Consider the following 25155-nt stretch of genomic DNA (forward strand, 5'->3'; position numbering starts at 1 on the left):
AGGTCTAAGGTGCTATGAATTGGAAAGGAGGAAGAAAATAAGAATGATGAGAATTAAGAAGCAGTACCAAACGATTCTCTGCTGGAAACACAAAGCAAGAAAAGAAGTTACGACTGACGTGTAACTAAGATGGTCGCATTGCAGTAGGATGCAATACGCAGACACATACAGTGTGTCCCAAAAACCTCGGACAAGCTTTAGGGACATTTCGTTACACCAAAACAAGAAAAAAGTCTGTGAAACATAGACTCTAAAATGCATATCTTAAGTGCTACGAGCACTTAGTCAATAGAACAGATGTTTATCATACTGTCGAAAATGTACAAGTGGTCATAGCTCTTTAAGTAAGCATTATAGACACCATGTGTCCTGGACATTTCTTTCTTGGTTCAAAAAAATGGCTCTGAGCACTATGGCACTTAACATCTGAGGTCATCAGTCCCCTATAACTTAGAACTATGTAAATCTAACTAACCTAAGGACAACACACACATCCATGCCCGAGGTTCTTTCTTGGTTTGGTCCATATTGTCTCCTTCCAAAATATGGGTAGCAAAATCCTTACAGTAGAAAAGACGTGTTTGATAGTAGCGAAGATGAACAAGTGTTCATAGCTCTAAAGATATCCATTTTAGAGGCTATGTTTACTAGACTTTTTCTCTAGTTGTGGTGTAAGGAACCCTCCCGTAAAGCTTGCTGGTGCTTTTTTGGACAAGTTTAAGACAGTCTTCCATAGAGTCCCACAGACAAGAGTGCATACACATATTGCTGATTCCTTTGTAATTTTCTCGCACACAGATGTCGTGGTTTGATGTTAGGTAGCAAGGCTCACATTTTTTATCAAAAAAAAGAAAAAAAAGAAAGAAATTCCGCAAGGTTCCCATACGGTGCTGCTACAATATTCCTGCCAGTTGTTCCAGCACAACGAGTAGTCTATGTTAAACAAGCTTCTTTTCAGCCTCACAGTAGCTGAGTTATCTGGCTAAAATAACTCTCTTCGAAATTATCTTTGCGAGATTAGTTTCCGGCAAGACAAGTTATTCTCTGAATTTTACGATAGAGAGAAGTAACATAGTGGCCTGTAAACAAGCGTATTTGCGTCCCATACGGAACACTGAATCGTACATTAATGAATGCCACAAGATGACAAAAACCTGGACGAACCGCACAGCAACGAACAACAAAAGCACCCAGAGGAAAGCACAGTTTGGCAATACAATCGCTAAGCTAGGCTCGTGGGTTCGTTCCATATTGTTTATTGCTGTTTCGTTTCGGAAAGGCAGGTCGTTATAACTTGAAAGTGAACGCCACACATTTCACGGGTTAGTTTTATAGTTCGCAGCTACAACAAATGTCCCCAATTGCCACGTTAGTAAAGGACAAGTAGTGACAATTGTACCCGGGTAGAAAGCAATATTCCACCAGAGGGAGTTGTACCTCTCATGAATAAGGCGGAAATAATGGCATCTGTAAAGCTGTAAAAGCCAAAAATGTCACGTTACCAGGTCGACCAAGCGACTGCGGCGAAAGGACATTGTAAATTCATGCTCCATCCATTCCAAGCTCATGACCGATGACCTCAGCAGTATGGTCCCTTAGGAAGTCACACACACACCAAGCTCATTTCAAACCTACTGAAATGTTACGTGGCAAGAAACAATAAAAAGCGTAACTTGAGTGAAGTGGAAATACTGATCGAAGAAGCTATGACGAACGTTGCCCCACAGGACTTGTCTCGAGCTGTGAACCCTAGCAAGAAGGTAGTAGAAGATACATGGATCCGTGGAGGTTGTATGTAACAACACACGGAGGAGATTTGTGTCAGCTGCAGCACCAGTTGCGGGTCCTAGACAGAGAAGGATGAAGAATCTTAACTTGGAGTCACGACATTTGTTTAATCGTAATTACAAAACATGAACGGACGTTAATTCCCTGCTCGGTTCCGTCGTTTTAAAACGTATATTCACTGATGTGCCGTGAAAACTTCGTCCTGAAATTAGGCGTGAGGCCTTCGGCTCGTTCCGGTAACAGTGCTCCCTTCCGCTCACTCTGTGAATCTCTCACAAGATGTAAGTTATTTAATTCGCGGAAACAGGACACTTGTTTTCTTTTGTTGTCACTTCGTTTGTAGAATGGATCGATTTTGAAAGACTAGAAACGTTTAATAACGGATTCAGTGACAGAAGAGAGGGTGGTTCCTTATTGCGGAATTTGTGCCAGCCATTGGGGAACTACCTAACAACGGACAGCGCCAATATTATATTCCTGGTTGTTTGAAAATATTCTGGTTGTGCCGCTACCTAATGCAAGAAATAACTTACAGCGAAAGTCTATCGACGTGTAGAATATCATCAGAGTAGAGCGTGAGAGAAGCTTTATCTGCATGTTAAATCAGAACTCTACCACCAAATTTTCATATGTTGTTATACTGCCAAAATTAAGATATGAAAACCAGTTATCTTCGTTACTGTGAGACACATAACTATATCCTGCTGCAAACTCCATGTTTTGAGAAGAGGTAGTATGAGCCAAGACAGGAAAAATATGTCAAGCGGACAGGGGCTCAAAAGGGCTTACCATAAGAGCGATGAGTTTATGCTCATCTTCGGGAATGTGAAACACATCTCTTCAACTAAACAAGTCCTCATAGCCCTTGAGGTACGTATTTTAGAGACGATGTTTACCTGACTTTTTTTGTTGTTTTGGTCCATACGATCTCCTCCAAAAATGTGGAAAGCATAGAGCCTGAAATAGAGATGTGTTTTATAGTATCTACATCTACATCTACATGACTACTCTGCAATTCACATCGAACCACAATCATACTATCTCTCTACCATTCCACTCCCGAACAGCGCGCGGGAAAAACGAACGCCTACACTTTTCTGTTCGAGATCTGATTTCTCTTATTTTATTTTGATGATCATTCCTACCTATGTAAGCTGGGCTCAACAAAATATTTTCGCATTCGGAAGAGAAAGTTGATGACTGAAATTTCGTAAATAGATCTCGCCGCGACGAAAAACGTCTTTGCTTTGATGACTTCCATCCCAACTCGCGTATCATATCTGCCACACTCTCTCCCCTATTACGTGATAATACAAAACGAGCTGTCCTTTTTTGCACCCTTTCATCGAAGATGAACAATTGAGCATAGCTTTTAAAATGTGCATTTTAGAGCCTATGTTCGTTGCTTGCTTTGGTCCCAGTTGCCACTTCTCAAAGTTTGGCGGTGGTGTTCTGATTCACTGTGCATATTAGTAGGTGACACTGGATTTATACGGTGTTCCAGCAAATCCAGAACGAGCATCTCAATACTGGGACGGAGCAGTAAATAGCGCAGCTTAACACAGGAGGTTCTACTTTCACGTACAATAGGTGGTTTTCCAGATTTTCACAACGCTGTATCTTCTGCATGTACAAAGAGAAATGGAGGTTCGAGTCCACCCTCGGGCATGGGTGTGTGTTGTTCTTAGCATAAGTTAGTTTAAGTAGTGTGGAAGTCTAGGTACCGATGACCTCAGCAATTTGATCCCTTAGGAATTCACACGCATTTGAACACGTTTTACAAGGAGAGAAACTTGAAGGGAATTTTAATTTACTCACATGACTATAATGATCTTAGTCTCAAAAGAACTACTCGTATTTTACAAGTATACATCCTCCACATATATGAAGGTACAACATGGCAGCATTATTTACTTTTGTGACTTATTTACAATTCACAAGTGTTCATTCTATCTTCCAACGTACGTGCGACATATATCCAGCCGATTTCCAAACATGTCTCTTATTTTTGCTACTATGTCTGGAGTTAGAGCATTCAGTGCTCTTGGAATACGGTGTCGCGGTTGACTAAATGTGACTGCGGAGGTATCCACACAGAGCTTGTAGCGAACCTCTATGGTAGTAAAAACACACCAGGCGGCCTTGGAGGCCACTGGAGCTACGTGAGATCTGTGCACCTGTTGGCACAAACGTCTGTAGGAGACCGCAGCGCCGTACCCTCAACAAGAACCACACAGCATGCTCACATTAAATTTCTGCGTTAAAAATCATTTTGTTTCCGACGCTTTTCGTTGGCACTGGGCGCCACATGAAAGACGTGAAGAGCAATATTAGACTGTGTTCACTCCAGCTACAAACTGGAAAGAAAAACGAAATTGTAAATATCTGCTGAAACACCGTAGAAAATAAAGTAGTAAAGGGTACAGCAATCAGTCGCAAATGATTTTTATTCCATATCTAGATTTCAGTCACGGTGTGGCTATCTTTAGTGTTAAAACGTGTGAAAAACCTGTTACAATACTGTAACATGCATGCTGTTAATTGTACAGTTGCATAAGCCTTAAATGTAAGTCAGTCAGAAAACACAGACCAGTAAATGTAAGTTAAAACATTAAAAACTCATAGTACATGCAGATAGTCCAAACTAAGCGATTCATACACTACTAGCCATTAAAATTGCTACACCACGTAGGTGACGTGCTACAGACGCGAAATTTAACCGACAGGAAGAAGATGCTGTGATATGCAAATGATTAGCCTTTCAGAGCATTCACACAAGGTTGGCGCCGGTGGCGACACCTACAACGTTCTGACATGAGAAAAGTTTCCAACCGATTTCTCGTACACAAACAGCAGTTGACCGCCGTTGCCTGGTGAAACGTTGTTACGATGCCTCGTGTAAGGAGAAGAAATGCGTAACCATCACGTTTCAGACTTTGATAAAGGTCGGATTGTAGCCTATCGCGATTGCGGTTTATCGTATCGAGACATTGCTCCTCGCGTTGGTCGAGATCCAATGACTGTTAGCAGAATATGGAATCGATGGGTTCAGGTGGGTGATACGGAACGCCATGCTGGATCCCAAAGGCCTCGTGTCACTAGCAGTCGAGATGACAGGCATCTTATCCGCATGGCTATAACGGATTGTGCAGCCACGTCTCGATCCCTGAGTCAACAGATGGGGACGTTTGCAAGACAATAACCATCTGCACGAACAGTTCGACGACGTTTGCAGCAGCATGGACTATCAGCTCGGAGACCATGGCTGCGGTTACCCTTGACGCTCCATCACCCACAGTAGCGCCTGCGATGGTGTATTCAACGACGAACCTGGGTGCACGAATGGCAAAACGTCGTTTTTTCGGATGAATCCAGGTTCTGTTTACAGCATCAGGATGGTCACTACCGTGTTTGGTGATACCGCGGTGAACGCACATTGGAAGAGTGTATTCGTCATCGCCATACTGGCGTATCACGCGGCGTGATGGTATGGGGTGCCATTGGTTACACGTCACGGTCACCTCTTGTTCGCATTGACGACACTTTGAACATTGGACGTTACATTTCAGATGTGTTACGACCAGTGGCTCTACCCTTCATTCGATCCCTGCGAAACCCTACATTTCAGCAGGATAATGCACGACCGCATGTTGCAGGTCCTGTACGGGCCTTTCTGGATACAGGAAATGTTCGACTGTTGCCCTGGCCAGCACATTCTCAAGATCTCTGACCAATTGATAACGTCTGGTCAATGGTGGCCGAGCAACTGGTTCGTCACAATGCGCCAGTCACTACTCTTGATGAACTGTGGTATCGTGTTGAAGCTGCATGGGCAGCTGTACCTGTACACGCCATCGAAGCTCTGTTTAACTCAATGCCCAGGCATATCAAGGCCGTTATTACGGCCAGAGGTGGTGGTTCTGGGTACTGATTTCTTAGGATCTATGCACCCAAATTGCGTGAAAATGTGATCACATGTCAGTTCTAGTGTAATATATTTGTCCAATGAATATCCGTTTATCATGTGCATTTCTTCTTGGTGTAGCAATTTTAATGGCCAGTAGTGTATTAGAGTCTGAGTTGTCACTGACGCCGCTGTTTACAACATAGCTGGGGCTTCAGTGTATGTTACGCCAGCCTACAGGACCGTCCTTACGTGCATGATGCGTTGACAACTTGTGGGGCGGCGGGAAATAATGAGATGGTCGATACTTCGTTATATCGTTATGAAGACACACTTAAATTGTTTGTGCGTGCCTTACACCCACCTTCGCCGCTTTCAAGAGCTTTAAAACTTTTATTTCGATCAGCCAGAGAGCGATGGCAAAGATACTGACCATAATCTCCAGCCTGCAAGTCGACATTACTCTTCGTGCTCAATTTACGAAAATATTCCTACTTGCTATTTAGTCAACGGGATCAGGAACTATGACTATATATATAAAAGTTTTGACTTTTAAGTGATTTATATATTCTGTGAATATTCGCTCGACAATAATAATAATAATCATTATACGTATAAGGACTATTCAAAAAGAAATGAGATGGTGGCTGTAAAATTATAATCATTGAAAAGATTGAAATGTCATTTCATGTGAAAGAAGATGTGGCCTCTATAAGAGCGATCAGGTCCCAAACTCGCCGCTAGAGGGAGGCCGGCACACATCCACATGACGATGGACAGAGCATGTGCATCCGTCTACCGTCCACTGCACTAAGTTCCGAAAGAACAGATACCATCGGTGATCATGCAGCTCTCTTAGAATGAAATGAAAATTAAATCAAGATCCTAAGCCATCGACAGGTGTTGACATACATCAACGGGGAGCCTGCCTGAGTGGCCGAGCGGTTCTAGGAGGTTCAGTCTGGAACCGCGCAACCGCTACGGTCGCAGGTTCGAATCCTGCCTCGGGCATGGATGTGTGCGATGTCCTTAGGTTAGTTAGGTTTAAGTAGTTCTACGTTCTAGGGGACTGATGTCCTCAGAATTTAAGTCTCGTAGTGTTCAGAGCCATTTGAACCATTTGAACATCAACGGGGAGAGTTGAAAATGTGTGCCCCGACCGGGACTTGATCCGGGGATCTCCTCCTTACATGGCAGACACTGTATCCATCAGAGCCACCAAGAGCATAGAGGATAGTGTGACTGCAGGGATTTATCCCTTGCACACTTCCCGTGAGACCCACATTCCCAAATTAACGTCCACACACTACATTGGTAGTGTCCCTGCCCATTACACTAATTACAGCAGATAATCTTACCGAGTCCCGTAAGAGTACGGGCAATGCGTGTGCATCTAGCACAGAAGAAGAAGAAGGTCAATGGTCAGTTAGCCTTAACTATATGAAGATGGTATCTGTTCTTTCGGGCCGGCCGGGGTGGCCGAGCGGTTCTAGGCGCTACAGTCTGGAACCGCGCGACCACTAAGGTCGCAGGTTCGAATCCTGCCTTGGGCATGGAGGTATGTGATGTCCTTAGGTTAGTTACGTTCAAGTAGTTCTAAGTTATATGGTACTGATGACCTTAGAAGTTAAGTCCCATAGTGCTCAGAGCCATTTGTACCATTTTTGTTCTTTCGGACATGTCAAAAAGAACAAATACCATCTTCATATAGTTAAAGCTAACCGGCCATTGACTTTCTTCTTCTTCTGTGCTGGATGCACACGCATTGCAGGAACTCTTACGGTACTCGGTAAGACTGTCTGCTGCGAGTAATGAGTGTAGTGGGCAGGGACACTACGAATGTAGTGTGTGGATATTATGTTGGGGATGTGGGTCTCACCGGGAGCGTTCAAGGGATAAATCCCTGCAGTCGCACTATCCTCTGTGCTCTCGGTGGCTCAGGATTTCCCTGGTTCAAGTCAAGGTCGGGGCATACATTTTCAGCTGCCCCCGTTGATGTATACCAACGCCTGTCCACAGCTTAGGCTCTCGATTTAATTATCATTTGATTCATCGAAGAGTGGCGCAAGTGTACGTGGATGCCTGCACGTCCGTTGCAAAATTGAGAAGCATGGCACAGACGATTCAGGGAGGCACAGACGTTGTTCTCTGATGACGTACGATCCGAAACACCACACTGCATTACCGATGCCACTGTCCATCATGCGGACGTATTCATTATTCGAGACCACGGAGTTACGGTAGCAGCCATTTTCGCATCGAAAATGCACTGCTTTCCTCAAACTTGTGACATTTTCTATGAATTTCTGTTCCCCGCATTCCTTCCACTGTCACGAAATGCATTGCACCCCTTTGCTGTTTTTTGGAAGCCTCCATTTGGTTTCAACCCGACTGAGTGCTATGGACGGTCGATACGTGCGCGTGCTCTGCCTGTCCTCACATGGGCGAGCATACTGTACGGCCATGTCCCTCTAGCGGCGACTTTGACACCTCAGATCCCTTAGCGGCTCGCACCTTCTTCCGCAGGCAATTGACTTTACGATATTTTCAGCGGTTTTCATTTTACAGCCTCCGGCAAGTTTCTTGTTGAAGGCACCTTGTAATAACACCTCTATCGGAAATAGCATTATTAACAGTTCAGAGGCGATCGTGGAAAGTAATCTCGCCACTTGCCACGCTCTATTGTCAACTTTACTGGCGACACACAGATACTTCATTGAAAACTAAGCGACCCATAACGGTGTAAAGTCCTCGCGAGTTCAGCTGCTGCTTCTGCCGAAAACGCACGTCTGCCTACCTCTGACGTCATCCGAGGCAAAATGGTCGCTGGCTTTGACTGACGCCTACAGATTAATGTCTCGGTGAGATGTGTCTGCACTACCTCTCCGGCTGCATTTATATAAGGGCGCAGTGGACCGCCAAACGGAAAACGTTCTATCAACCGCCCTAGGCACAGGTAGCAGTATCTGAATTATCTCTTCCTCAAAACTGTATTAATTAATAGTTTTGTGGTTCAACAATTTACAATCTTTTACGCTCTGGTGGGCCCGCAGCATAGTATATGTTAATGTATGTTAGTATAAGAAATAACGAAAATGATTGCTCCAAAACTAACTGCAATTTACAATCTTATTATATATATATATATATATATATATATATATATATATATATATATAGAGAGAGAGAGAGAGAGAGAGAGAGAGAGAGAGAGGGAGAGAGAGAGAGTTAAGTTTCTTTTAGTTGCTGAAAAAGTCTTAGCTCCACTGCATTCAAACTTTGGCGGCTAGAATTCTGAGAATAGAACCGACAATAGAAGCTGGTCTCTGAACTGCCTTTTTAAGATTCCTTGTAATCATCATTATTTACAATACAATCTCGAAACCTGGTACAGGTATTTTACTGCATGAATATAATCGAGTACTGTAATTGGAATTTCCTATTACCAACAAAAATTGTAATCTATATTTTCGTTCCTAATTTTTTTTAGTAAATAACTCGAAAACTAGCAGAGGTAGCTTATTGCCGTCACATATCTAATGTTTTTACATGAAACTGAGGCTACATAAGAATTTTCAGCTTTCTAAATCTAATGCTGAGCAGTTTAAATTTTTCGTAAAAACGCCTGTTTTTACCAAAATATTGTTTTTATCAAGTTGAGAGCTAACTTGTAATGGCAACGTATATTTGCATATACTGAACAATTCTTTGCTTTGTAATTTTATTATTCAGCACCATTTTTTTTTCTTCAGATCATATATTTTGCCTGATCTATTCATTTGATCATTGTGAGACTTTACAGAATTAACATTAATGCATTTAAGCATGCACTGATAATGTTTGACATGGTATTTTAATTCCACTATTATATTATGGTGCAACGCTTTGTATTTTAAGCCCAGACGCGTTATGGTGACGTGGTCTTGGTATTAGTGAACTGCGGTCAGCTCAGACACACTCGCTCGCCTCTATTCCTCTTACAATGATACAGTGCTTGTTTTTGCCTCAAATATGTATTAACTTTACGTACAGTTCGTATGTTTTATCATTTTAATTATTTTATACTTTGTGCATATAACAAATAAGGTGGTTGTAAATAAAACCAGTGACTAATGTTTTACATTTATGCATCGTGTTGTGTGAAATAAGCGGTGGCGTCGGTTATTGCTGCACTTTTTTCAATTGAACATAGTTTAAAAGATACGAAACATCGTTTTCAAACATATAAGTCAATAAGTGTTTCAGTAAAACCGTGCTATTAACTAAGTACGGTTAAAGGAACTCGAACAGAAAAGAGTGTACTACAAGTAATTGTACAATCGGCACTATGTCGAAAGACCAGGAATTTTTCTGTTTCAAATGTCCCCCGTTTCATACACAAATCCATTATAATTTACACAGTTTCGTGTTAAAACTAATAACTACATCATGTAGTAATTTGAGAAAGAAACAGAAACTTTGTACTCATATGCAATCTGGGAGAAATGGAATCATAATTCATCACGGCTGTAAGGAGGGCGCTGTAGATTAGTATGACGTAAACTGAAGCCAGCTGTGTTATAATGGTAAACAGTGGCCTCAGTGTGAACTCAGCCGCTCACATGAATATTGCAGTTGGGACAATGTGCGAATACAAGTGCTTCTGCTGTTTTACCTTACATTTAATAGTGTGGTTTTATGACTGACTTACATTTAAAGCTTATGAAATAGTACATTTAATAAGACATACATGTTACTTTATTGTAACTGGTTCTTCACATGTTTTCTAGAACCGAAGATGGCCACACAGTGACCGAAATCTCGAGATGCAATAAGCATCACTTGCGACTGACTGCTCTATCCTTTACTACTTGACATGAATACATTCGCTGGTCACAACTGTTTCCCCGTGGAATCAAGGAATCAAACCTGACCAGAGACAATGTTCTTAGGAGGCACAGTCTGTGTGTGCTAAATAAGTGCCCAGCGTTTCCCATGTATGTGTTTCTTCCAGTCTACCATTAGTCCATCTTCTTCCCCCTCTCTGCCCATCTCATCCAACCCCCACATTTTGTCCACCTCCTGCCTGGCCCTCTCTGTCCATCTCGTCCTCTCCCTTCTCTCTGTAAATCTGTTCATCATCCATCATGTCGCTCTCCATCTATTCATCTCCTCCTACCCCATAAATCCATCTGCTGCTCCCCCTTTGTTTGTCAGTCGCCTCGTCTCCCTCTCTCTCCCTCCATCTCCTCTTCCCCCCGCCTCTGTCCATGTCCCCCTCGTACGCTCCATGTTCCCCTCCTTCCCTCTCCTTTCTGTGTGCCTCTCCTCCTCCTCTCTCTCTCTCCCTTTCGCTATTCATCTCGTCGTCTTCCCTTTCTTTTTCCACTTCCCCGTCCCCTCCCTCTCAATTTCTCCCTTCCCTATTTCTCTACCTCTCTTCTTCTCCACCTTCTCCTATCTGTGCCTATATCCTCCTTCCCCTTCGGTGTTTCTCCATCTCCTCACTCCAATTGGAGGCTGGTGGCTACTACCCTTACAGTATTTACTTACAGATTGTAACTGATATGTAACATATTTCACACATGTCCAGCATATCTCATGCGTGTTTGTACACATATTTAACATGTATTCTAGCGAACTACGCCCTGCAGTTTCGTTTTCACGCTTCGTAATCTTTTGGTCGTCGGGTCTCCTCAACTGTGTGCTGGACACCGATATAATTTTGCGGGGGTATCGAGTAGTACATTTGCTTACTCTCTGCGAAATGTGTTGAACAGTTAGTAGTAAAGAAGTAACAAATTAAAACGTCATCCATGATGCGTTAGTTTCTCGCACATCTCAGTGTCTGTGACGCCATATCTCCTGTGTATCGTAAAGTGATAAATATTCTACGTACGATCAGCGACATATGTGGATGTTGTCTACCAAATGTGTTCCGAAAAGGATTAGTAGCAAAGAAATAGTAAACTGGAACGTCATGTATTATGCGGCAGTTTTTTCTCGGATCTCAGTATTTAACAGCATATCTCCTGAACTAAGTGTCGTAAAATGATATATTTTTGTAGGTACATGGAACAGCATATGAGAACACAGTCTGGGAAATGTGTTGTGAATAGAGGTAGTAGCAACAAAGTAATAAGTTTAAACGTCTTGCATGATACGATAGCCGGCCGCGGTGGTCTAGCGGTTCTAGGCGCTCAGTCAGGAACCGCGCGACTGTCACGGTCGCAGGTTCGAATCCTGCCTCGGGCATGGATGTGTGTGATGTCCTTAGGTTAGTTAGGTTTAAGTGGTTCTAAGTTCTAGGGGACTTATGACCACAGATGTTGAGTCCCATAGTGCTCAGAGCCATGATACGATAGTTTTCACACATTCAATGTTTATGACGTCGTGTATCCTGAACAAAGTGTCGTACAATGAAGTAATTTTTTTAGTAACTTGAGTGATATATGTGAATACTGTCTGCTAAATGAGTCACGAATCCAATTAGTAACAAAGAAGTAAACAATTAAAATGTCTTGCTAAATGTGGCACTTTCACAGTAAGAACAGTGAAAATGTAATAAGCGATAATCACTTTCCCTTCCGTCATTTTGTGGTGGTCGTCAGCGAGAATAATTTTCTTAAAGATTTGAATTTATGTGAAAAAGTTTATTGCAAGTCTCTAAGTGCTTTGATTATCAAATACTGGATGCCCTATATATGGGTATTCTCACGTCGTGGAATATATTGGTTTTTCACGCCCACCCCTTTGATAAGAGGGTGGTTCTTATCCCCACAGTGATTCCTTCCAGGCAGTAAATGAAATGTGACTGAAATCGGTCCAGTGGTTTAGGAGATGCGGAACATACATATATAAACACATACATGTTTGATATATATAGAGGGCTCAGTGCCAAATGTCCATAACATAAAACAAAATACTGCCCATATGATGTGATCAAAAGTATCCGGACACCTGGTTGAAAATGACTTACAAGCTAGTGGCACCCTCAATCGGTAATCCTGGAATTCAATATGATGTTGACCCACCCTTTGCCTTGATGACAGCTTCCACTCTCGCAGGCATACGTTCTATTAGGTACTGGAAGGTTTCTTGACGAATGGCAGTCCATTCTTCACGGAGTGCTGCACTGAGGAGAGATATCAGTGTCGCTCGGTGAGGCCTGACACGAAGTCGGCATACCAAAACATCCCAAAGGTGTTCTATGGGATTGAGGTCAGGACTCTGTGCAGGTCAGTCCATTACAGGGATGTTATTGTCGTGTAACCATTCCGCCACAGGCCGTGTATCATTAACAGGAGCTCGATCGTATTGCAAGACACAATCGCCATCTCCGAATTGTTCTTCAATAGTGGGAAGCAGGAAGGTGCTTAAACATCCATCTAGGCCTGTGCTATGATACTGCCACGCAAAAGAACAACGGGTGCAAGACCCCGCCCCCATCCCCCCCTCCATGAAAAACATGACAACACCATAACACCACCGCCTCGGAATTTTACTGTCGGTACTGCAAACACTGGCAGATGACGTTCACCGGGCATTCGCCATACCCACGCCATGCCATCGGATCGCCACATTGTGTACCGTGAATCGTCACTCCACAAAAATTTTTTTTCACTGTTCAATCGTCCAATGTTGACGCTCGTTACACCAAGTGAGGTGTATTTGGCATGTGTGGCTTATGAGCAGCAGCTCGACATGAAATCCAAGTTTTCTCACCTCCCGGCTAACTGTCATAGTACTTGTAATGGATCCTGATGCGGTTTGGAATTCCTGCGTGATTACATATTACGACCCTCATCAATTGTCGGCGGTCTCTCTCAGTCAACAGACGAGGTCGACCTGTATGCTTTTGTGCTGTACGTGTCTCTTCCCGTTTCCACTTCACTATCACATCGGAAATAGTGGACCTAGAGATGTTTAGGAGTGTGGAAAATCTCGCGTACAGGCGTGTGACAACGTTCGAAGTCCTGAGTTCCGCGGAGCGCCCCATTCTGCTCTCTCACGATGTCTAATGAGTACTGAGGTCGCTGATAATGCATACCTGGTGGTAGGTGACAGCACAATGCACCTGCTATGAAAAAAGTAAGTTTTTGAGGGTGTCTGGGTACTTTTGATCACATAGTGCATGTGGGGGGCAGGGAAAACTATTGTCGCCTACTAAATTTTCGCTGTTCATGCATGACGTTTTAATTTCTTACTTCATTACTACTAACTGTACTAGTGACTCATTTCGCAGACAGTTTTAACATATACTACTGATGACACAAAAAATTATATATATATATATATATATATATATATATATATATATATATAATTTTTGTGTCATCATATATATAAAATGGAAAAACTGGTAGAAGCCGACCTCGGGGAAGAACAGTTTGGATTCCGTGGAAATACTGGAACACGTGAGGCAATACTGACCATACGACTTATCTTAGAAGATAGATTAAGGAAAGGCAAACCTACGTTTCTAGCATTTGCAGACTTAGAGAAAGCTTTCGACAATGTTGACTGGAATACCCTCTTTCAAATTCTGAAGGTGGGAGGGGTAAAATACAGGGAGCGAAAGGCTATTCACAATTTGTACAGAAACCAGATGGCAGTTATAAGAGTCGAGGGGCATGAAAGGGAAGCAGTGGTTGGGAAGGGAGTGAGACAGGGTTGTAACATATCCCCGATGTTATTCAGTCTGTATATGAAACAAGCAGTTAAGGAAAGGAAAGAAGAATTCGGAGTAGGATTAAAATCAATGGAGAAGAAATAAAAACTGTGAAGTTCGCCATTGCAATTGTAATTCTGTCAGCGACAGCAAAGGATCTGGAAGAGCAGTTGAATGGAGTGGACAGTGTCTTGAAAGGAGGATATAAGATGAACAAAAGCAAAATGAGGGTAATGGAATGTAGTCGAATTAAGTCGGGTTGATGCTGAGGGAATTAAATAGGAAGTGATGGTTCAAATGGCTCTACGCAGTATGGGGCTTAACATTTGAGGTCATCAGTCAACTGGACTTAGAACTACTTAAACGGAACTAGCCTAAGAACATCACACACATCCATGCCCGAGGCAGGATTCGAACCATGGACCGTAGCAGCAGCGCGGTTCCGGACTGAAACGCCTAGAACCGCTCGGCAACAGCGGCCGGCAATTAGGAAATGAGACACTTAAAGTAGTAAATGGGGAGCAAAATAACTGATGGTGGTCGAAGTATAGAGGATATAATATGTAGACCGGCTGGCAAGGAAAGCGTTTCTGAAGAAGAGAAATCTGGTAACACCGAGTATAGATTTAAGTGTCAGGAAGTCGTTTCTGAAAGTTTTTTTTATGAAGTGTAGCCTTGTATGGAAGTTAAACATGGAAGATAAATAGTTTAGACAAGAAGAGAATAGAAGCTTTCGAAATGTGGTGCTACAGAAGAATGCTGAAGATTAGATGGGTAGATCACATAACTAATGAGGAGGTATTAATAGAATTGGGAAGAAGAGAAAGTTGGGGCACAACTTGGCTACGAGATCAGTTGGTTGGAGATGTTCTGAGGCATCAATGGATCACCAATTTAGTATTGGAGGGCAGCGTGGATGATAAAAATCGTAGAGGGAGACCAAGAGATGAATCCACTAAGCAGATTCAGAAGGATGTAGGTTGCAGTAGGTTCTGGGAGATGAAGAAATTTGCACAGGATAGAGTAGCATGGAGAGCTGCGTCAAACCAGTCTCTGGACTCAAGACCACAATAATATATGACGTTCGGTGTTCACTACCTTTCCTCGATAACGCCTACTCATCACGCTGATCGGCGTCCGATTGTTATTCACGTGGACCATGCCTGGAAATCTGCCACGGATTCTCTAGCACTGCCGATGATAGCCTGGAAACGAAGTCTTGAACGTTTCACTTTAAGTATGCAACAGCCACGCACTTTCATTTTGCAGGTGATACTTTTCTCACGTCAACCACACTAACAATTCCTAATTCAGGAACTGTGCCGCACACTGTCCTCACTACATTAGTGAGCCTTTTGTACTTACTAGTCCTTTAGTGACTCCAACTAACGTCCACATACATCGCGTATCCGAAACATTGCAGGTCAGATACAAGAGTCTTATTTGTCTCAAAAGTAATTCTTTGTGGTTCGTTTGAATATAGATGTTTTTTTACGTTACTCTTGCATTTTTTTAATTCGTCGATAGTTTTTCAGCAACAATACTGGAAACATAACCTCAAGTAACTTTACAAAAGATATCACATTTACGCCAGTGACTGTAACAAAAATATGGTTCAAATGGCTCTGAGCACTATGCGACTCAACTGCTGAGGTCATAAGTCCCCTAGAACTTAGAACTACTTAAACCTAACTAACCTAAGGACAACACACACATCCATGCCCGAGGCAGGATTCGAACCTGCGGCCGTAGCGGTCGCGCGGTTCCAGACTGTAGCGCCAGAACCGCTCGGCCACCAGCGGCCGGCTAGTGACTGTAACACATTCTCTATTTCATGATTGCAATTTCGGTCTTAGGCCATTATCAGGTGAAGATGTTATGGTTATTAGGCTATGTCAACCTAAAATGAGCTGACATCTTCACTTGATAATGGCCTAAGGCCGAAATTGCAATCGTGAAATAAAGAAAGTGTTACAGTCACTGGCGTAAATATGATGTCTTTTATCAAGTTCTACATGACTGTGTATCCCAGATATAAAAAGTTAATTAATAACCTCAAGTAAATGAGAATGTTGATTTGCTAGTGCTGTGAAAACGAGATTTCGTCTCATAGTACGCAGAGGAAGAACAATTATAAAACGTGAAAAACAACACATGCAGAGCAGCATCTATTAAATTTATATTGTTAAGTGTCAGAAAGGGAGGAGGTGCTAAAACTGTTTATAAGCTCAATATAAAATGTCCAGAACGTAAAAGAAAATACTATACAAATTTACAGCTTGGTTCTAACTTTCGCTGCTTGAGAGAACCTCCATCTACAACGAGAGATCGTAGGACAATGATTCTTCGTGGGAACATTTGTACGGAGAAGCGGAAGAGATATAAAGAATAACCATTCAAATAAACACGATTTAATTTCCATCATGAGAAGGCAACGCTTATTAACTGCGTACAGGTTGCAAACGTTGTTCAACGTGATGACCATCTCTAGCCACGACAGACTGGAACTGCACTGGAAACTGCTCTAATAGTGCCCGAAACTAGGGTGGGCCTTTGAATGTTCAGCTGCTATAGCACAGGTAGTGCACTGTTTGAAGATAACACGCTGCGTCCAGCAATCTCAGCCAAACCAACAGTAACTACACTACTGGCGATTAAAAATGCTACACCAAGAAGAATTGCAGATGATAAGCGGGTATTCATTGGACAAATATATTATACTAGAACTGACATTTGATTACATTTTCACGCAATTTGAGTGCACAGATCCTGAGAAATCAGTACCCAGAACAACCACCTCTGGCCGTAATAACGACCTTGATACGCCTGGACATTGAGTCAAACAGAGCTTGGATGGCGTGTACAGGTACAGCTGCCCATGAAACTTCAACACGATACTACAGTTCATCAAGGAAAGTGACTGGCGTATTGTGACGAGTCAGTTGCTCGGCCACCATTGACCGGACGTTTTCAGTTGGTAAGAGATCTGGAAAATGTGCTGGCCAGGGCAACAGTCGAACATTTTCTGTATCCAGAGGCCCGTACAGTACTTGCAACATGCGGTCGTGCATTATCCTGCTGAAATGTAGGGTTTCGCAGGGATCGAATGAAGGGTAGAGCCACGGGTCGTAACACATCTGAAATGTAACGTCCAATGTTCAAAGTGCCGTCAATGAGAACAAGAGGTGACCGAGATGTGTAACCAATGGCACCCCATACCATCACGCCGGGTGATACGCCGTATGGCGATGGCGAATACACGCTTCCAATGTGCGTTCACCACGATGTCGCCAACCAGGGATGAGACCATCATGATGCTGTAAACAGAACCTGGATTCGTCCGAAAAAATGACATTTTGCCATTCGTGCTCCCAGGTTCGTCGTTGAATACACAATCGCAGGCGCTGCTGTCTGTGATGGAGCGTCAAGGGTAACCGCAGCCATGGTCTCCGAGCTAATAGTCCATGCTGCAGCAAACGTGATACGAGGCCGTTATGTTCCAACACGGTGTTCCGTATTACCCTCCTGAACCCACCGATTCAATATCCTGCTAAAAGTCATAGGATCTCGACCAACGCGAGCAGCAATGTCGCGATACGATAAACCGCTATCGCGATAGGCTACAATAGGACCTTTATCAAAGTCGGAAACGTGATGGTACGCATTTCTCCTCCTTACACGAGGCATCACAACAACGTTTCACCAGGCAACGCTGGTCAATTGCTGTTTGTGTATGAGAAATCGGTTGGAAACTTTCCTCATGTCAGCATGTTGTAGGTGTCGCCACCGACGCCAACCTTGTGTGAATGCTCTGAAAAGCTAATCATTTGCATATCACAGCATCTTCTTCCTGTCGGTTAAATTTCACGTCTGTAACACGTCGTCATCGTGGTGTAGCAATTTTAATGGCCAGTAGTGTACTTCTACAGATTGTGGAGCAGTTGGCCTCTCTCAGAAGTAATTCGGAAGTCGTCATTTAAATCGAACTTCCCAGTCATGTTCTTTAACCGCGGTACGGAAAGAGGACGTCTCCGCATTTGTTTAACTCGTCGATAATCGCGAAGAGCAGCAGCCCTATTGCTGTTGTTTTGATAAAACACACGAGTAAACCCTTGCGCATTTTGTCCAGAGACCCGATGACTGTCTCCAAATGTGATGCACGCTGATGCTTGTGTTTCAACCCTATGTCGACGTACCAGTACCGGCGCCTAACGGCCAGTCACGACACTACTATCAACGGGAACTAACACAGTCTGAACAAATTCCCATAACTCTGGGTACCCATCCAGTAAACAGTTTAATTACAGCCCCTCAGTATATACATATTCCAGGTCACAGATGATACCTTGCAAATAATCAAGGCGAAAACCTTACGGAGCAAAAAATTTTTTCACTTCGTTATGGAAAAACTGGTAGAAGCGGACCTCGGGGAAGATCAGTTTGGATTCCGTAGAAATGTTGGAACACGTGAGGCAATACTAACCTTAAGACTTATCTTAGAAGAAAGATTAAGAAAAGGCAAACCTATGTTTCTAGCATTTGTAGACTTAGAGAAAGCTTTTGACAGTGTTAACTGGAATACTCTCTTTCAAATTCTGAAGGTGGCAGGGGTAAAATACAGGGAGCGAAAGGCTATTTACAATTTGTACAGAAACCAGGTGGCAGTTATAAGAGTCGAGGGGCATGAAAGGGAAGCAGTGGTTGGGAAAGGAGTTAGACAGGGTTGTAGCCTCTCCCCGATGTTATTAAATCTGTATATTGAGCAAGCGTTAAAGGAAACAAAAGTAAAATTTGGAATAGGTATTAAAATTCATGGCGAAGAAGTAAAAACTTTGAGGTTCGCCGATGACATTGTAATTCTGTCAGAGACAGCAAAGGACTTGGAAGAGCAGTTGAACAGAATGGACAGTGTCTTAAAAGGAGGATATAAGATGAACATCAACAAAAGCAAAACGAGGATAATGGAATGCAGTCAAATTAAATCGGGTGATGCTGAGGGAATTAAATTAGGAAATGAGACACTTAAAGTAGTAAAGGAGTTTTGCTATTTAGGGAGTAAAATAACTGATGATGGTCGAAGTAGAGAGGATATAAAATGTAGACTGGCAATGGCAAGGAAATCGTTTCTGAAGAAGAGAAATTTGTTAACGTCGAGTATAGATTTAAGTGTCAGGAAGTCGTTTCTGAAAGTATTTGTATGGAGTGTAGCCATGTATGGAAGTGAAACATGGACGATAACTACTTTGAACAAGAAGACAATAGAAGCTTTCGAAATCTGGTGCTACGGAAGAATGCTGAAGATAAGGTGGGTAGATCACGTAACTAATGAGGAGGTATTGAATAGGATTGGGGAGAAGAGAAGTTTGTGGCACAACTTGACTAAAAGAAGGGAGCGGTTGGTAGGACATGTTTTGAGGCATCAAGGGATCGCAAATTTAGCATTGGAGGGCAGCGTGGAGGGTAAAAATCGTAGAGGGAGACCAAGAGATGAATACACTAAGCAGATTCAGAAGGATGTAGGTTGCAGTAGGTACTGGGAGATGAAGAAGCTTGCACAGGATAGAGTAGCATGGAGAGCTGCATCAAACCAGTCTCAGGATTGAAGACCACAACAACAACAACATAGTTCAAAAAATGGTTCAAATGGCTCTGAGCACTATGGGACTCAACTGCTGAGGTCATAAGTCCCCTAGAACTTAGAACTACTTAAACCTAACTAACCTAAGGACAACACACACATCCATGCCCGAGGCAGGATTCGAACCTGCGACCGTAGCGGTCGCGCGGTTCCAGACTGTAGCGCCAGAACCGCTCGGCCACCAGCGGCCGACAACAACATAGTTAGACGGATCCAAATTGGTATCAACATCAACATAATACTGCTCGCAGCTGAGGACGATAGAAGAAGAAAAGTTAAAAGTGTTCCTGCTTAGAGCTTCAGGGTCTAACTGTACCGAGGTGACCCCTGCACAGACAAGTACTTTTAGTTTCGATGCACAAGTTGATCTGTTTCCCACGTATCTACATTTACAAGATACAAACTTCTGAAACACTTTTGAAAAGCCCTGTATTATTCATTCATCGCTTAGTAACAAAAGTAAAATAGAGTTCTACGCACTACTGCACATGGGCTGCGAAAAGGAAATGGACCGCGAATACAAAGGATCGTTACGTAACGCTGCAGGAGCAAGCTGGTAGTGGAAGTGCCGCGTCAGTTCCTCACCTTCATGACTGCCGCTGGAAGAGCGCTGGCGCCAGTGACCGCTGCACCGCCTGACTGGCGTCTTGCGGCTCCGTGTGTGCCTTCATTGGCAACACGGCGTCCTTGAAACAACAACCACTCCCATTTCGTTCGTGCCTGTCTTTACAGACACAGTAATTCACTAGTGGACACGGATGCATTACATAACGAATTTTTAGTCCATTCAACCCATAGTAATTATTAGTGGCGCTCTTGGAAGAGGTATCTACGTCTACATCTTTACTCTGCAACCCACCTTGCGTTATGTAGCGGAGGGTACTTTGTGTACCACTCTCACTTCTCGTTTTTCCCGTTTCGGTTAGCGAGAAGAACGACTGCTCGTAAGCCTCCGTGGGGACTCGAATCACTCTCATTTTTTCTTCGTCGTCTTTTCGCGAGGTATACTTAAGAGGAAGCCATGTATCTGTTGAATCTTTGAAGAATGTACGCCATCGGCACTTTAACAGAAAACTACACCGTGTTATAGAACTCCTCTCTTACAGCGTCTGCCGCTAGATTTCGTTGATCATCTCTGTGAGGCTTTCGCATATTCTAAATGAACCTGTAACGAAATGCTATGCTCTTCGGATTATTAAAGTTTTAGTTGAACGAGCATTTTGCAAGACACCTCCTTTCTTGATGAACTGCAGTTCCTTAGGATTCATCAAATGAATCTCGGTTGGTATCTCCGTTTCCTCCGATAACTTTTATGTGGTCATTCCGCCTCGCATAGTTCACGTGGTCGTTCCTCTTCACATCACTCATTGCGCGTACTCCTATATACGAGTATTTTATAGACGTAACTACTTCCAGTGATTGGAAAAGGCCGACATACTAAACTATTACCGATAGTACCTATGTTTGTCTTATCTGACTCTTTGTTTTTCTAAATGTGGCTTTTGAATAACCATGCTCTTTGATGTACCTTCTATGTAAATGCTTTATTCACTATTTATGTCAATTGATGTCACTGTAATTAATCTATGGAAGTTATTTCAAAAATAATATACTGTGGAAGAATGGCTGTGTTTACCTTTTACTCGTAATGCTAGTTCTTGCGTAGGGCGTGTAGGTTTGCGATCCCGTAAAACTTGAGAGAACACCCTCTGCAACGAAACTTGGCTGGCGGGAATACGAGAGGTGCATCCGATGGTCGAAGTGCAAAGCTTTGTGGCATGAGCCATCCGGTGGCTTGCAAGCATAATATTAGCTTCTTGTGTACTGAACGCGGCAAGGAGGACTGCAGGGTTATATAATATAGCCTCATATGTGAACTTAATTTGGCTTATTATTCATGGCATACTTAGGTTAACTCTGTGCAATGAAAGTCCGACGCTAAGAAGAGAATTTTCAGAGGGTGTTATACAGCGAGAGTCATGGATGCTTTCGCCGCCTTTTTTTAATAGCACAGGAGATAGACCAGTTATGTTGTTTCTTTTTCAGTAGCAAGTTCGTATTCTGTAAACTTTCTGCTGAGCCTTCGTGTTTTATCCTTAGCCGTTTATCTAGACACGGTCCTATCCCAAGTGCTATTTCCGAGAATCCTGTTATATTGAGCTGAAAAGTCATTTCAGTCAACTTTCACTACAGTTAATTTCATCAGTATTCAGTGGGTTTAAGGTAATTTTCATAAAAGGATACTTAAGAGTTCCGTCAAAGTACAATCACTAAGAGAAGGTTTTCAGTATTTAGTTTAGGGATTCTTCTTATTGAAATCTTAGTACAGTATTATACTTACTTAGAAAAACTTATTAATTCATGGCAGTTACTATCTAGTCGAATTGAAAGCCAACATAAAGATAAATTATTACGAAATGAAGTGTTTATAATATCACGTGTTACACAGTTACCAATTTATCTAATATTGCCTTGTGACTAAAATGATCAGCATTGATCCGAATCTACTGAAATACTAGCCTCTGGGTCCCCATGCTAATAGTTGAGCCAGATTTAAACTTCATATTACTAAAACTGTACTCAAGCAGTGCAACTTTCATTCTTATAACTTGTGTTTAGTATAGTAAGCAAACAGCTACACTAGATTCAGGTATCAAGTGTTCTACCTGGAAAACAATGGAATTTTGTGATAAGGTCTTATTGGACCAAACTGCTGAGGTCATCGGTCCCTAAGCTAGACACAACTTAATCTAACTTCCGCTACGGACAACACACACACCCATGACCGAGAGAGGACTCGAACCTCCGACAGGGAGAGCCGCGCGAACCATGACAAGATGCCCTTAGACCGAGCGGCTACATAGCGCGGCGTTCTATCTGGACGAAATAGTTAAGGAAGTGAATGCACCTTAAAATACAAATAATAGCCAGTACAACTGATACAATTTTTTGAAAACTATTTCCGTGGTACTCATTTCCAATAAATAGGCTGTTAATTTCTTGCCCAAGTTCATATTGCTCCACCATAAGTAATTATTTACCTACAATAATCATTAGCTTCCTACCATATTGTGCAGGTAGTATGCTGAGAGCCAGTTGTAGCGTAAAAGTTCTATTATTCCTCCTATGTAGTTCATGTCAAACCTACTGATACATTACTTGATAAATTGCACTGCTGCTTGGTATCTTATTTCCAAAACATAATATCAGTCTCAAGTTAAGTCCATCCCAATACTTAACTTTCTTTATGAACAGGGCTAGTACTTCGTAAAATTTCTGCTAATTAGGCTGACCACCGTTTTCTTTAACGCTATTACAGTTTACTTGATTACTAATTTAACTTTGGTTCGATTTCTGCTTGTTCTGATACTGACTGTTTTCAATACAAAGCTTTAGTTCAAAAAAGTTCAACTGTGTGTGAAATCTTATGGGACTTAACTGCTAAGGTCATCAGTCCCTGAGCTTACACACTACTTAACCTAAACTATCCTAAGGACAAACACACACACCCATGCCCGAGGGAGGACTCGAACCTCCGCCGGGACCAGCCGCACAGAAAGCTTTAGTGAAACAAAAGTAGTCCGATAACTTTCCATTACGCACTATCACTCCTTTCACAGGAGTAACTTTGTAGGTGTACTGCTAATTTAATAGTAGCCAGTCGCGTTATACCAGGTTCTATAACCTTTGTTCACTTTGGATAGCCGTAGGTTGGGAACGTTTGGGGCGGAAGAAACGCAGATTCGTGACACCAAATGGTAACAACGTCATTAAGTACGTAACCCATGTAACTGTCAAGCCAACTGAGGTTGCGACAGAAAGTCGCCTATGAGGCCTGAGAACATAGTGTAAATCGGCAGTACTTCTCGTATTAGTGACGAAAGGGTCAACTGAAATAAACAGACCACTTCTTCTTGAAAAAATTATATTTGATCCGTTTTAGGCGTAGCTCATCTTTCATATATCTGCCAAACGAAAAGTAATGAGGGGCACGAATATGTCGTTCATTAATCATTTGAACATATTTACTAATAATAATTATTGTACGGTATACTTGTGGTCTTCTCACTTCTTTTTTCGTTTGACATACTGGCCGCCAAATAAAAAGGTTTTTACGAGTCTCAGAACTAAATACACTTATCTCCTCTCAGGGCGATTATAGCTGTGACACCATGAAGGCGCGCTGCAACAAACGTGAAAGTAAAATGAGGAGAACATGCTTGGGTATAGATACGGTTACCATTATAGCGGAACCGTATTAAATAGATGGGAATAACGCTATCTTTAGCCTTAATTTTAAAAAAAGCTGCAGATTTACCATTCAGAAATCACGCATGAACGTTGGTTGTTTGCGAGAAACGAATACCAGCCTTTGTCAGAACTCGACAGGATTGTAGCCTATGGATACAGTCATTTATCGTGATACTGCTGCTCGCATTGGCTGGAATTCCAAAACCGTCATGGGAATTTTTACTCGAACGTCTTAGGATGGCCATATTGAACGCCATGAAGAATCTCAAAGACTTAGGCGATTAGCAGCCGAAAGGATAGACCAGTGGGGGGTCTTAAAGACATACCGGATTCGATGACTGAGAAAATAGTCTTCCTTACAGCTAGATGAGTATCCACACGGACAACCTGGTGTCCGGGTTTCCTATGGATAGTCAGCAATGCGACCATTGTTACAGCTCTACCTTAAGTGACATCACGGCAGAGCCTCCAGATTAGGGACTTTTTTCACCGTTTTTGGGAGAAATGTTTTTTTCGGGGAACTTTTGGCTTCAACCTTAGGGAAGCTTCTGGGACAGAAAATTTCGATACCGGCCAGATTTTGGAAGTATTTTACCTGCTTAGTCTTACTATTAACACCATCTGTGAAATTTAGTTCAAACGACACGAGCTTGGTTTTCTAGATATTCAATAGACGTCACTCACTCGATACACCTTTGCTTTTGAGGGTGACTTAAGAATCACCACGGTGATAGCTCTGTGTGACGCCACTATGTCAGTTTCGACGGTTTTGGATGGCTATCGAATCCTAAGGAGACACTACACTAGTTTTCGTTGCATTAGTTGAAACTTGTATTTGACAGGTTTTATATTATAAAGTACGCCCAATGAATATATCCGTCCAAAACTCTTCCGAGTTGGTGTAATTTGTCATGACTGAATATA

General features: G+C 42.5%; 1 protein-coding gene across 1 annotated transcript in view; it reads right to left on the reverse strand.

Annotated features, from left to right (window-relative positions):
• LOC126203100 (uncharacterized) overlaps positions 1 to 20622 on the reverse strand; it is an 88832-nt gene extending 68210 nt beyond the window's left edge. The window contains exon 1 of the mRNA XM_049937341.1: positions 20566 to 20622. Within this exon, the coding sequence (XP_049793298.1) occupies positions 20566 to 20571 (6 nt within the window). The 5' untranslated portion in view covers positions 20572 to 20622. The remainder of the gene's footprint in view (positions 1 to 20565) is intronic.
• Between the last annotated feature and the right edge of the window lie 4533 nt (positions 20623 to 25155).

This window comes from Schistocerca nitens, chromosome 9 (assembly GCF_023898315.1).
Source record: "Schistocerca nitens isolate TAMUIC-IGC-003100 chromosome 9, iqSchNite1.1, whole genome shotgun sequence".
NCBI classification, from domain to species: domain Eukaryota; kingdom Metazoa; phylum Arthropoda; class Insecta; order Orthoptera; family Acrididae; genus Schistocerca; species Schistocerca nitens.